This window comes from Rissa tridactyla, chromosome 2, assembly GCF_028500815.1.
Source record: "Rissa tridactyla isolate bRisTri1 chromosome 2, bRisTri1.patW.cur.20221130, whole genome shotgun sequence".
In the NCBI taxonomy this organism is placed as follows: domain Eukaryota; kingdom Metazoa; phylum Chordata; class Aves; order Charadriiformes; family Laridae; genus Rissa; species Rissa tridactyla.
In genome coordinates this window covers 117,668,834-117,683,186 of record NC_071467.1, presented here as the reverse complement: position 1 = coordinate 117,683,186, position 14,353 = coordinate 117,668,834, and the positions used below count along the sequence as shown (strand labels likewise).

Genomic DNA, 14,353 nt, shown 5'->3' with positions numbered 1-14,353 from the left:
GACACCTTCATTTATGCTCAGTGGATTGTGAGCTGCAGGACCAAAGCCACCTACAGTCTAATGTTCCTCAGCAAAGCTGTGGTAAGCGGAGGCACTGAAGCCCTGTGAATTGTTTTGCAGTCAAACCAGAAGTTATGACAGGTCACTATAATCTGGGTTCAGATAATAATTGCTTTGGATGCAAAACCAGCTTGGATTCAGACCAAATAGTTTAGATGCTCAAGCTATTTCTTGCATACACATAGCTATACCACCTTCAGGGCCAGCACGAGTCCAGAAACAGCATCAACTCTTTAGTGAGATTCTGTGCAGAAAATGACACTGTCAGAAACCAACTAATTTTGTCAAGAGCAAATCCAAGCGTTCAAGTATCACGTTCTTGGAAAAAGCAACATGCTGAAGATGCACCTCAGCTGTTAAACTTGACAACACATTGATCCACCATGTCCTATCTAAGTTAGCAACCACTGTCTCAACTCCACAGTCCCCAGCATGGTCAGTTTATTATTTTGGGCACAGTATCAGACAACCAAGCTCCATGCATTCAAATGGTGCTGCACAAAAGTTACGAAGTTCTCCTGGCATCGGGAGATGCTGAAATTCATTTCTGTGATTTACTGGGTAACACAGTTTTGAGTATTCAGAAGATAATGGCCATGAATCTTCAAACCTGTTTATTTTCAACATACAATCACCGTATTTAAAAAAGCAAGTTTTAATCATTTGCTATTTATAACATACTCACCTTCTAACTGCAACTGATTTTGAGGTACAGTTGCTTGTTATTAAAGGTATGAGTCGTGGCACATGGGTATGCTGAAGAGAAAAAAAATAAAGCCAAAGCAGTTAATGACAAAAGCATTCCTGAATTTGTACTGTACTAATTAAGTCAAACAGAATTATCAACATATTAAAAATTGCAATAATTTAAAATGCTTACTGAAACTAAATGCAGAATACTATTAAATAAGAGACTGCTGCTAGGCAGTCAATTGATTAAGCCTAATTTTTTCCCAAAATGTCAAGCAAAAAAGCACTTCCAGTGCCATCAACAATCACATCATGATATGCCACATTTAGCTGTCAGAAGTCATATATGAAGGCTCAAATGTGTCTCATCAAAGGAGTTGTAAGCTGATGTTATTTTAGAAAAAAAAAAAAGCAATAGACACAGCAGTTTTAAAAACTGGAGTTACGGAGAAAAAAGCACATCAATATTAAACTATGGGCATTCTTTTAGGGATCAATCAATACAATTAGTGCTACAAAGACCAAATTTCTTTTAATGCAAAATATGTCAATAAGATAATAAAGGCATGACATGTAATATAAGCAAATATATAGAAATACCTCACAAGCTCATGGGAAAAGAAAACCCTGGAACTACCACTTAAAGTGGATAAGATAAACTACATTAAATCCAAATGCAATACCTTAATACAGAATGAAAGCAGCCTTACTTCAGCTTATCTTAACTGACTGTAGACACACAAAGTATTAACATTTTAATTCCAAGTAGGAGTAACATGGTTCAACAAATCCATTTTCAGTTCATTTCTTTATTCCTTTCTTGATTGAACACATAACTTCTAAACAGTCCCAAATACAGCGTGAAACTGTAGCCTCCTAAAAAACTGTTTAAGAAATACAGTACCAAACAATTCTTAGCATCTCACGTATCATACTTCCTCCTTAGGTTATGGTTGCAGGATATAAACAGACAAATCGCCAAAAAAGGAGAGAGATAATTATCAGCTCTCAGAGCACGGCCAGCTTCAGAATTAGGAGGGAATTAATCCAAAAATCTGGAAGAGCCTTAACAGTTGCATTTGTTCGTACTGGTATACTTTTAAACAGGGTTTAGGGATTTTGTTTGTGTTTTGCATAGTTTTCAAATTGAAAAGTGCCACATGACTGCCAGAAAGGGAACAATAAGCAGTATCAGGGGAAAGAATAAAATGCTTTTACAGATGGAGAAACCTGTATGTTCCAAGTCTTTGGAGCTATTGAGATTGTAATTTCTAGAAAGTGTTTTGCAAAGGAATCAAAGCCTCAGGCTTGCTTTCATTCAGCTTTAAGACTGCACATTTCATCTGTTACCCCTTTGAAGCTGTAACGATACGTGCTTCCTCCCAACCCACCTTGCAGCTCAATTGCCCAACCTTAATCCCACCACCATGCCATCTCATCACAACAGCACCACCACCACCCCCACTTTTCTTTTTAATTGGTTTCCTGATTTACTAAGAGTCAAGAAAGATAAATCAGACTACAGTACAAGAACTATCTGGAGAAGAAATATGAAATCCAATAAAGGCACAGAGATGAGAAGGAGCTCTTCAAGATCACTGGTGTAATACAACCTCCCTCTTTTTACGTAGACTTAGTCTCACAGCAATTAGATACTAAAAGACCAGGATCTGAACTGGCTGCCAGAGAATTATGGTAGGAGTTTTTGAGCAACATCCTGACTCCAAAAGCTGTTAATGGCTTAGGCTCTAAATATTTAACTGACCACACACTCCCTGACCAATTCGCATTTAGTACAAAGGATAGAAGTCCAAAGGAATGTGGGGCTGCAGTGTGTTTGATATTTCTTTCTTTCTTTTTCAACCAAAACCTGAATTTTCTGTCCGAACACCATGCATAAGCCATTTATTAGTTGGGTTTTCAAACACTATGGATAGGATTTTCTCACTTCTACATCTCCAATCTACTATGTTAAATTACAGCTAATAACAACAGAAGTTTAAACAAAATCAGGGCAGCTATAGTCGATGTGTAGGCTTGTCTCCAACTGAACTGCACCAATAAAGCCAATTTAATATAATCAGTTACATTTCATGCTGCTTTTCTGGTGCTTGATTTGTCTGTTGTAAACAGCAAGGCAGGGTTAGTTTCTTACATGCCTGAGCTCATCTAATACTACTGCAAATGGTATTCTTCTCTTACAACTTTAGTCATCCCTGTCTAAGGTGTATTCCTTCCTCCACTCTGAAGTCTGCGCCATTAGCCATCTCACAGTACATTGTTAAGAGTCTGGGGAAAAAATGCCAATGGATCTTAGCCCAAGTGCTGATGCAAAAGCAACGCAGAAGCCTCAGAGCACATTCTCAGAGGCACGGGCAGACACAGTAAGTACCGATTCCAAAACATACCGAGGACGGCAATAAAAGGTGTGATTAAACCACATAGGTTGCCAACAACTTACAAAATTAAAACCACGGATGACATCATAGTGAATAGCAGTAAGTGCCTAGCATTAAGAACACTGCAGCTTTTAACGTAGAAACTACAGGCAACCTCCCACTTTTATTTGAATCACAAAAAAATCAGTACAAGTCCCAAAAATCTAGCTAAATATCTTGTTTTAGACACCAGCCAGTAGCAGATGCTTAAGGAACAGAATATAAAAAACAGCTAGTATACAGTATTCCCCTCTTCCATATGCTATAGCTTTAAGGACTCATCTTAGAAAGTTCTTAAACCCAAGGATTAAGATCTCCAATGGGCTTTTCTTCCAATAACTTATGCTTTCTGAACTGATCCACACGTGTCCGGGCTTTTTTAACATTTTGTCATTAACTCTGTGGTTCCAATTTTTTTTTTTAATAAGTATTCTTTTTTTTTTTTAAAATAATAATTCTGTCTTCTTAACTACTAGCTTAACTTCCTCTTTTCCAAAAAGGCAATTAAAAGCAGCTACCCTCTGGAATCCACTTGCCTTTTTACAATTAAAACATTACCAAAAAAATAATGAAAACAGATTTGCTTTTCATACCTATTCCTCCATCTTCACTATGTTAATGCTGCCAATTGGTTTCAATGATAAATAATATTCGTCCATCTGTGAGAAAAAATACTTCTCCATTATAGAATGATTTATACTCCTATATTGCAGAATTGTTATTATCTCTGCTAAGAGCCACTACCTAAATATTCCTAGCAAGCAAAATAAGAGAAACACCTACCCGAATAATGAATCTAATGGCTGCACACCCAGAAGTTGCCATCACTTTGGCGCTGTTGGGAACCAGATTAAAAAGAGTAGGCACAATAGCTTCAGCGCCATGATCAAACTTGTTTCCCAGAACAGTTGAAAGATGGCTATTTAGGAGAAAGAAATAAAACTTGTTAACAAAAATTAATTTCTTAGTCTTGAAATAACAAAGTTTACTGTGCATTTTAAAGATTTATCTTTCCAAACAACAGAACTTCTTAATTTCATTATCTCCTTGCCTCATTAGAAATGCAGGATGTGTGGGAAATCTTTTGTTTCTTAGCAGACACATTAAAAGGCTGAACATTTAATAAGTTTTGTAATTAAAAACAAATACCATAATTTGAATGGCTAAAATTCTCATGTCCACATAAAATACTGTAGTATTTCTGCTTTTTAACACACTTTGAGAGTATGTAAATCTAAAATCTTATGGAAATTATTGTTTGGTATTTTTTTCATTTTCAATGCAGGCAAAACTACTGAATTTATAATTAGCCAACCATAAAATTTTACTCCCTTGTTTATTAGAAGTTATGGTTTCAATGTTAACAAATATACAAACACATACAACACGACAGTAATTTAACTGTCCAGTGGTGACAGCAAATGCTTCTTCCAGCAGAGAGACTAAATCAAAATAATTTGCTCTCAGCTGCAAATGACATATTAAATATATCTAAGTTTCAGGGATCAAGAAAAATTCCAGGCTTTTAGGCCTGGATGAAGACATTTACACAGTACTTTTACACTACTTCTAACTTCATGTTAGGAAAGGTTAGCATTATTTTCTCAAAGCCTCAATGTCCCTGGCAAAGACAGTTGTATGCTTCAACAGGTCCCCATGGTCTGTTTAATCAGTAGACCAGAATAGCAAGGGTGAACTCTGGGGCATATCTGTTCCAGATGGCCACTGAAAATCAACAGTTACATTAATGCCTCTCCAGAGGAAAAAAAAACCACGGAAAACATGAAAGTGGTCAAGTCTGCTGTGGTGTAAAAATTAAGGTTTCCGCCCTCCACGCCGTTGAATTTAACGAGAGTCCCCAGGACGGTAACGGGGAAGATCTTATTTCTCTTTAACCACGGCTTCTAAAATTATCATGGACGTGAAAGATATTACTCCACCCAAATGTACAATGTTCAAGCCACTACAGTGCAGCTCACTTTGTTATTGCATGTGGTCACAGTAAAGTCCTGTGCCAGTCACCCAAGCATACGTGCTCCTAAAATTAGACCCTCAATATTATAGTAGTACTTACAGCAGTTTGTATTAACTTGCACTAAGCACTCAGTGTAATGATGGTAACTTGTTCTTCACATACAATCTGTTACACGATTATCAACTATGTGTATCGCCTAAAAGAACAGATTCCTTTAAATGTTTCTTTTTCTCTATGCCTTCAGATGCTGACTTGACTCTTTATCAGTCATAGTGTACAGCAGCCCAACAAGATAATCTTTCCTGCAACACTGATAAAGCATCTTTAAGTCAAATTCATACTAAAATCTAGCAACGTACACAAACGCACTTAAGCTATACTTACGCTACAGTAATGCATGCTTCTCTAACCACCTGGGATCTGAGATCCTTGGCCGACAGCTTGAAAGCACCATCCAACAACCGTAAATGCTGGAAAAATCCATCATACTGTGCAGCTCCAGCAACAAGCAATGATCGAACTTTCTTCAGCTAAAAAATTTAAGGCATTTAGTTTAGGACACTAACAATATGCACTTCAAAATAAAAAAGCAACATCTTAATGGCAAAAATGTACATAAGTATGTCTTTAAAGCAAAGAATAATTTTGAAGTATATGGCAGTAATTTAAAAAACTGTAAAAAATGCTGTTACTTAAATTCTAGAGCTAAAAAGTCTCAGACCTCAATCTACAAATATATAATTCTGTTCACAAACCTGTTTCCAAACACTAAGATTCCATAAACGTGATAAAAAATACAAATGCTACACACACACACAAACATTTTAATCCTGCAAGTGAAACTTATCATAGCTACACATACAAGTACTAACGCAAACAGTTTACCTGCAGAATATGTAATTTTGTGTAAATGCCAACTGAAACACACATGATGGCTTTTAGAAAAGCTTCCACTTAAGTGTCAGCAAACATGTACTTTGGCCTTTTAAAAATACTTGCTCAAAGTTCTTTGGTATACAGAAATTGAAGGTTTAAAAATTAAAATGAAAATTTCTTTGATTATCTGGAGTGTAATTACGTTAAGAAAAAACATTAGCTGCCTGTGCTTTATGAAATACACCCACCCAAACCTGAAACCAGATAAAAAGTTTACCGCATTAGTTCGTTGATCCCAATCATGTTTGTCATCTGAGAGAATTTCCCTGATTTTGTTCAACGTTTCTTCAAGTTCTCGACTAGAATAGATCTGAAATATTAAAAAAAAAAATAATCAAAAAATTTGTATTAATATCCCATGTAACTCAGTTAAGGAAAATGGCTTGAGAAGACTGAAAATACAATTCTAATTCTGGAACTCTTGCCCCAGACGTTCCAGACAGCTGTATAAGAGGTACAAATGGGAATTTTAAGGCAAATCTTTGAGGTTATCTCCGCTTAGCAAATATTCATCAAAAGAAAAGCTGAAGAATCAACATTTTCCTCAATATTTCACCCTTCACTTTTACGATGAGCTAATCACATCCAAAATTTCACTAACTTTAATTCCATTAAAAAAATATTTAATTCAATACAAGCAGAGGTTTTAGATAATCTGCTGCAATATTACTGCAATTCAATTTCATTTTCATACTCACTATTATAATGAAACTCAACCAACAGATTTTAACCTGATGCAACTCTTTTGGGGCAGGAACCCTCTTCCACATTACAAGAATGCATGGCTCTGTGAGGACCTAACTGGGCTGCTAGTCAACACTAAAATAAAAGTTTGTCTGAAAAAAATAAATTAAAAGCTTCAATAGGTTCTATATGTATTACTACTCCAAGCCTATCATTTATTAACTTACACAGTCAGTAAACAAATGTAAGAAGCATCCTCCAGTTGGAGTTCTTTTCTTGATAGACAGTAACTCCATCAAAATTGAAGCCTGAACAATCTAACCACTCAAGCAGTCACTATTTGGTAACACATGAATTAATGTATTTATTGCTAATGCAGAAAAAAAGCCAAACTAGTCATGAGGATATATTACTAACCTCAGAAATAAACTGACTTCCCTTCTATTCTCATGGACATAACCCACAGGATGCTCTTTTCTGCTTTCACTGCATTGAATACGCAAAATTTAAAGGTTTTTTTCCCCCCAAATTGGAAACAAGTTGAAGAGGATACTAACTAGAAACCAGAAACTTGATCTGGCCGGAGTTTTTTGAAAAATGTATTTTAAGCTAACCATTTCCAATTTTCTGGATCGAAAGTTGTTTACATAAACATATCGGGCAAAACTCAGTTGCCCATACACAGGCATCTGGTGCCATCTGAGACATATCCAAGACATCCACGTGGGGCTGGCAGATAGAATTCAGGACTTGCAGGAAACTCACACCCTTCTAGAGCGAAAGCTGGAGGCCAGCATGTAGCACCTCATGTAGCACCTAAATAGTAGTGCCTGATTCTCCCTCGTTATTAAAGTCCAAGACATAATTTTTGCATATGCAGGAGCACAGAGCATGTAGAGAAAACAAAGACCAAGGGTTAAGACACCTTGCTTTGCATGAATTGCTGAAGAGCTGACACTGGTCTCTTGAACACACTATTCTGCCTGTATATATGCGTCTTGTCTTTCATTGTAAAAAGATTTAGGAACATCTTTCTACAGTTCTACATTTAAGCTGAACGTGTATTTTCTACAAAATATTTTTCCTGGGCAACTTGAAATTACTACAAGAGTTATTCCAAATAACAGTCTAGTTTTCCAATTTCTTGAACGTATCAAGTGAATTTAACTTACAGTAGATATGGGACCTCAACTCTATTAACATTACTTTTGTTCCAATGCTCTAACAGGACATGGTTATGGAGGCCTCTATATTTCATGCTGGAATATTGAGGAGATGGAACCCATCCATGGTCTAACACACTTGCATATCTGGTTTGTAGGATAAACAGGGTAGGAATCACTTCAGTAACAGAGGAATTAGTACACCCAGGCCAGCCTCACTACCACATGGAAAACAATTTCTGAATAATGCTTTACCAACAAAATTGAAATTTTTATTACCACACAGCTGTGTAAGCTTTTCCAGGGTACATCGTGGAAGCAGCTTTGCAGTTCTATACAGGGGACATGACTGCATCCATAAAAACCAGAAAGCTATTCCTCATGATTATTGTTTTCTTCTTCATTAGAAGTCAATAAGCATCTGGTGCATAACTTATTTAAAAAGAACAAATAATTTAATGAAGACAGTGAGTCCAAGCGTAACAGACTTTCTATTCCACTGCCCACAAAATTGAACATGAGTCTTGTAGCACCATTTGATATACTTGTGTATGCTGGTAGCGTATAATACTTGTTACACAACATTAATTTACTCTAACACTAATTCCATAGGTATCAAACTATTAAGAATAAATATTACCTGTGTCTAAGTAAGCAATTCTATCAAATTAAATTTCCATTACCAAAGAAAATTCTTATTTCCCTTTTAAAAGAAGTGGAAAGGAGTAGTCACTGGTTAACTAAAGATGCAATTTCATATTATGGTGACCCTAATGCCATCAGAATTTGTGAAACGATTCATCGTCTTCAGGCTCCCCCTTTACCATCACCCATCTTGCCCTGTCTCCTTCCCGATTCAGAGTTTCAACATACAAAAAGATAACCCTACAGGACAAAAGGCAAAATTTTCTCTGCCAACTCAGTAGCCTATGCCAACTTGTCACAAAGAAGTCAACTGCAACAGTAAGGGATGCTGGATCGTGCCTTTTGGTGGCAGCTAACAGATCCGTTCAGTGAACATTCAAAACTTAGTCTGAGGTTCTGGTCAAGGTATCAATACCTTTTGTAGGCTATATCATTGAGTAGATCCTGAAAAATAGGACATTTTTTGTTGTCAGCCTATGCGTTATCAGAGACCACATGCTGTAGGTACTGCCACAGGATTAAAACGTGCCAGACAATAGATAAACAGAGAAGCAACAGGTACCATGGGTTTATGTCCGCCCTACTTGCATGTCTAGGCAACGAATTTAATTTTTTCTTTAATTACCTGGCACAAACAGAATTCGATCTATGCAATTTCTGCTATTCAAATTGGCATTGTAATGAGGAACTCAATAAATGGCATAATTTTATCTTGTCTTGAAATTAAAACTGTAATTCCACTGAAAAATCCCAAATTGTCAAGGTTGTCCATACCTACATTGTTTTCAGAGGAATAAAAGGTAATATTTTAATAATTTCTTTTCTTCCTGCCCTTGATTAATTATGCTTTTAGAAGGTCAAGATGAAATTATGTGTTCAGTCAATGATGTAATACATTTTTTTGTACATAAATTCCCACATCAAACTTTTACAAAAGCAACTAAATTGGTTTTGAAACAAGTTTTAGCTATTAAATGGGAGTCACCCCTAATAACATGAACAGAGAATTTTCTTCAATTTAAGCAAAGGCAAATAAACAGAGCTGTAAAAACATTATGGTTGTAATCTTAAATACGAAGGCACAATCCTCTCACCACAGTACTTCTCTTTTTGGCACATATGCATCAGACTACATAACAAAATCACCCATCTTCTTTACAAACTGCTGTTATCCATTAGAGGGCAAGACACACACGCATTATTAAAGGTAAGTGCAATAGCAAAGACTGAAAAATTCAAAGCTCAAACGCAAATAAGAGTAATAACTATACAGATGGAAACTATTTCCGATATGGACATTACAAACTAGGTATGAGTAAACAATACGATATTCCTTAAAAATTTACGATGAGCAGTTATTGGAACAGCTTACTAGAAAGGCAGATCCACCACTGGAGGCTTTTGAGTTAAACATACACACACCGTAAGTAACCTCAATTTACTTGATTAATCCAGATGCACTTAATCTTTATTCAGAATTGGATCCATTCTTCCATAATATAGTTCCCTTACTTGCTTTCAACGAAGCCACTACTGAAACCCACAAATGTAATGAAAACAGAAAGACAGAGGAATGGGCCCAATAATGTACTAACAACTCCCTCTCCCCATTCTGTCTAATAAGCTGCTTTTGCTTTTAGAGTAACTTGGCAAATTACAGGTCATAAACATTCATTCTTCACAGCGTCCAGTATAGGAACTTCTTTCTTAGTAATTAACATGGTCTCAGAACATGGGATCTGCCTTTTTTTGGAAAGATCAGAGATTGTCCACAACCAGAAGCATCAAGTTGGACAGCAGGGAGTCATTATTCCTATGGATACTAAAAAAACAAAACAAAACAAAACTTGGAGGGGGGGTGCTGGTCAGCAGGTCTTTCTTAATTCTCATCCATGAAACAGGTTATTTTGGGGTCAGTTCCACGTCTCAAGTTATTTTGGGATCAGTTACATGTCTCTCCCCTGCCTCCCTCCACCTCTTGCAGTTCCTCGGTCATCGAGCAGTCAGAGAGAAAAATCACATGTGCTTGTCAACGACATACAGTTACCCCACTTTTTTTCTTGCAATGTTATTAACCAACTTGAGCAATTAGAGAACTCTGCTTGGGACTGCAAATACTAAGGCACTGAACTACAAGCAGCACATTTTCTGTGCTAGGGAATATGGCTCTGTTCAACATAACTGGGATAAATAATATGAAGAGCGTCATGTTTTTGCCCTCCAAAGAATTCTTAACACAGTTTGGAGAGGTGAAGAACCATAAAGCTCTTACAGTGTAAGACAAAGATTTCCTTGATGTGACAGGGATAATGGAGATAAGAATGTGCCTTCATAAAGGCAGACAGCATTTCTGCCTACAGAAGGAGATGTAACAAATAACTAAACTATCGTCTCGGGAAATAAAAACAGAACAAAAGTATGTATCAAGAAAAGGGAGTTACACAAAATCCTTCTGGTGTTTAGGAACTATGGCTTTTTGAGTTCTTGGTTGCCTTCCACACCTCAGCTGCTCAAGAAAAACTTATTCAAAATAGGTGTAGGAAAATACAAGCATGACTTAACTGTGTGAAGGTACCAAATATGTGCAATTCCCACATTTAAAGAATAGAAATTAAAATCTGACCTTTCAACTAAGAACTCAGAATCTAACAGGTTTATTAGTATTCAAATAAAGAACTAGATTTCTTTTTTTGAAGTATTGTTAGAGATGAGGACATGTATGCCAGACATACATCATTACAAAATATTTTAAAATACAGTTATTGCTTTTAAAATTATTTGCCTACAGGCAAATTTCTATTACTTGATTACCCCTTTAAATTGCACTCCTAAATTTTCCAAACCTTATAGAAATCTTTTTCTTACTAAAATTAAAACATACAATTATTTTTACTAGCTCCCTGGAAAAGATTAAGAAAAGCAATATGGGATTTTAGCTGAAAAACAATGTGATAATAATTAGTACGACAGTAAATTAAAGGTGGGGTTTTTTGGTAACTAACTGGAAAAAGCAAAGAACTTTCCATGGAGACTGTAAATTCAGGAAGAAGGCAAAGCAATGACGCTTACATAGAAGACTCTAAAATTACAGAAGTTTTAGAAGTAGGCTAACACATTTTGCATATTTCTGAAAATAAACATGAATATACACAGTATCTTACCTGTACAGTAGGAACATCTGTAAATGCCTTAATAAAATCATCCTCATCCACAGCTCCAGCCCCTCCTTCTTTAGTGGAACCTAAATAAATGTAAAATACTGTTAAACAGTATGTCATGTACATCAAGGTTTTCAAACTGACATAAACATCTTTCACAATACCTATTTTCAAGCATTTAATATAAATTCCAAAACCCCTGATCATTCATAATGTGTAAAACTGCAACACTTTGAACTTCTGATTTCACCATGAATACAAAAGTTAATTTTTGTTTTTTTCAAAAATGAACAATACTGAGCAGTTTCCAATTTGATAAAATTAATGGTTTCATTTACTATTTTTGTGTTTAATTGGAAACACGTTTAGTATAACAATCCTCTAGCAGCTGTTTGCATAGAATTCTGAAACCTGCATCCTGATAATACAAGCGTTCCCAAATAAAACATAGAATTTCAAATTATTTACACCAAAGCAAGAGTGATCTGTCATTAAATGGAATTCCTCAGGATGAATTTTCACCTTAAAATATGTGCCACAAGCAATCAGGCCTGGAAGTTTGGGGATTTTTTTTTTTTAAAAAAAAAACCAAAAACATTGCTTAGTAGTCCTACATGATTCATCCACCTTGTGCTTCTCAGTATTCCTATGAGGAGCTAAGAAGTGCAAGGTGCATTTCTCAGTCTCAAAGCTCCAAGAACTTCAACAAAGAAAGCAAAAACTCTGTGAAGGGAATTTGCATGGGAGCAAAATCTGAACTCCACTGATTGGCGGCCTCTTCCTCAGAGCGCTCATCCCCATGGGTATTCCACCATAGGGCTCCAGGATTGTATCACCTGGAGGAAGATCCCAAGAACCTTCCAGACACGTTACTAAAAAACTATCATGCCAAAAATATTTTCTCTCCCAAAGCTTCCATGATAGCCATGCAAGTAGTAGGGCAGTTACTTGTGTGAGAGGTAAATGATGGAACTATTCTCACATAACAGACATTATGTGCGAATGATGCCCCAAATGCCAAGCACAAGGATCAGGGAAGAATACGAACAGGTAACCTACTTATTTCACACTGGCATATGGCTGCCAAATTTCATTAAAATCTTGGGTAGAAACTAAGGCAATTCTAAAAAAGAAATTAACTTGAAAACAGTTTGGACTTCACTTTCATGCAAATACTAGGGTTACCAAGAAAGTCCTTTTTTTTAAAGGAATGAACTCAAGTTTGCTATCCAATCAAAGAACAAGGTCATCAGATCCAGGCTGCGCTATAAGCCTAAAACAAGGTGAAGCTTGGCAGAATCCTTAAAAGTATCATCAATAATCAAATCAGGCAGATAATATGACAAGAGGGGTTAACTGCATGGAGATAATCAGTCCGGTAGAACACTTCCTTCTTGACAGGGATAAAAAAAAAAAAAATCTCGTACTGCAAATGAGCACTCAGAAACAAGTGTCTTGTCTCAACTCTTTCAGAGTGAAGCCAACAGGATAGATGGCAGAACATCCTCCCTAACTTGCAGAGCACAGCTGAAATGGAGTCATCAGGTAGAGAAGACATATTTTTACTAACTACAGAACAAATAAAAACGATAAGGAAAAAGCAATTAAGGCTGAGTGGCCAACTAAAACAAAAAGATAGGACTTCTTGACAAATCAAATTCTTGGTGGCTGCGCTCTTAAAAAACAGTCCTTGATCTCTTACTTATAGTGCAGGGAATTATGTCTCCTATGTTTGTATACTTGTGCAGTGTGGAACCATGAGGGTCCACTACTACTACTACAAATTTGATGGCAAACTTATTAGATCTCAACACCTCTATGCAGAGCAAGATCTCTTGCATGCCTTTGTGGCTGCTTAGTATAAAAACACTGAACTGATGTCTAGCAAAATTTGGACATGGTGCCTGCAGTACGATATAGGAACATCTAACAGATTTTGACAGCCTTAGCTCAAGGATGTTGTAAAGAGTGGCTGTACGTAACACTTTTCTACATGTGTATCTCCAACACCGTCTGTCATAATTGCCAATGGCAGCCAGAAGGTAAAGAAGAAACTATAACCACCTTTTTCTTCTCCCTCCAGGCAGTAGAGGGAACAAGTCCTTCCACAAAGGGAACGAGTACCTGACTGGCTAAGAAAAAGAAAAGTGAAAGATCCCATTTATACCCAGAACACACCCTTCTGTCACACAAACTTGTACAGCTCCTAAAAAAGAGGATGCCTTGGTCAGAGCAGAATTTTGTTGAGAGAAACCTTGAAAAGAAATAATTTGACACAGGGGCATCATGCTAAACTAGGTGGTACAGACACCTGAATATTCAGTTCATAATCTCATTTGTCCCTCCCAAAATACTCTGACATTTAAGAAAAGTCTCATCATAACAAAATAATCACAGTCAACATGCAGTACATACTCAGGAAAAGTAAATGGGAAAAAAAAAGTTTAAGTAGCCAAAAGGTTACCAGAAAACCTAATTTTTAAAGGTTAAAACACAGTTTTCATATGGTCGAACTTTTTTTTTTAATGTTTAAAATGATATAAAAAAACAGTTCATAAAAGGCTTCTGTTCTTATGAAAAATTTTTAGTAAAACATAATCCATC

General features: G+C 36.3%; 1 protein-coding gene across 28 annotated transcripts in view; it reads right to left on the bottom strand.

Moving 5' to 3' along the window:
- Positions 1-14,353, bottom strand: part of CLASP2 (cytoplasmic linker associated protein 2) — a 154,817-nt gene that overhangs the window by 59,393 nt on the left and 81,071 nt on the right. For all 28 annotated transcript variants that reach the window (XM_054193579.1, XM_054193581.1, XM_054193591.1 and 25 more), the window contains 5 exons: positions 11,753-11,832; positions 6,317-6,409; positions 5,548-5,693; positions 3,972-4,107; positions 746-816 (listed from right to left, as the gene is read on the bottom strand). In XM_054193579.1, the coding sequence (XP_054049554.1) occupies positions 746-816; positions 3,972-4,107; positions 5,548-5,693; positions 6,317-6,409; positions 11,753-11,832 (526 nt within the window). The remainder of the gene's footprint in view (positions 1-745; positions 817-3,971; positions 4,108-5,547; positions 5,694-6,316; positions 6,410-11,752; positions 11,833-14,353) is intronic.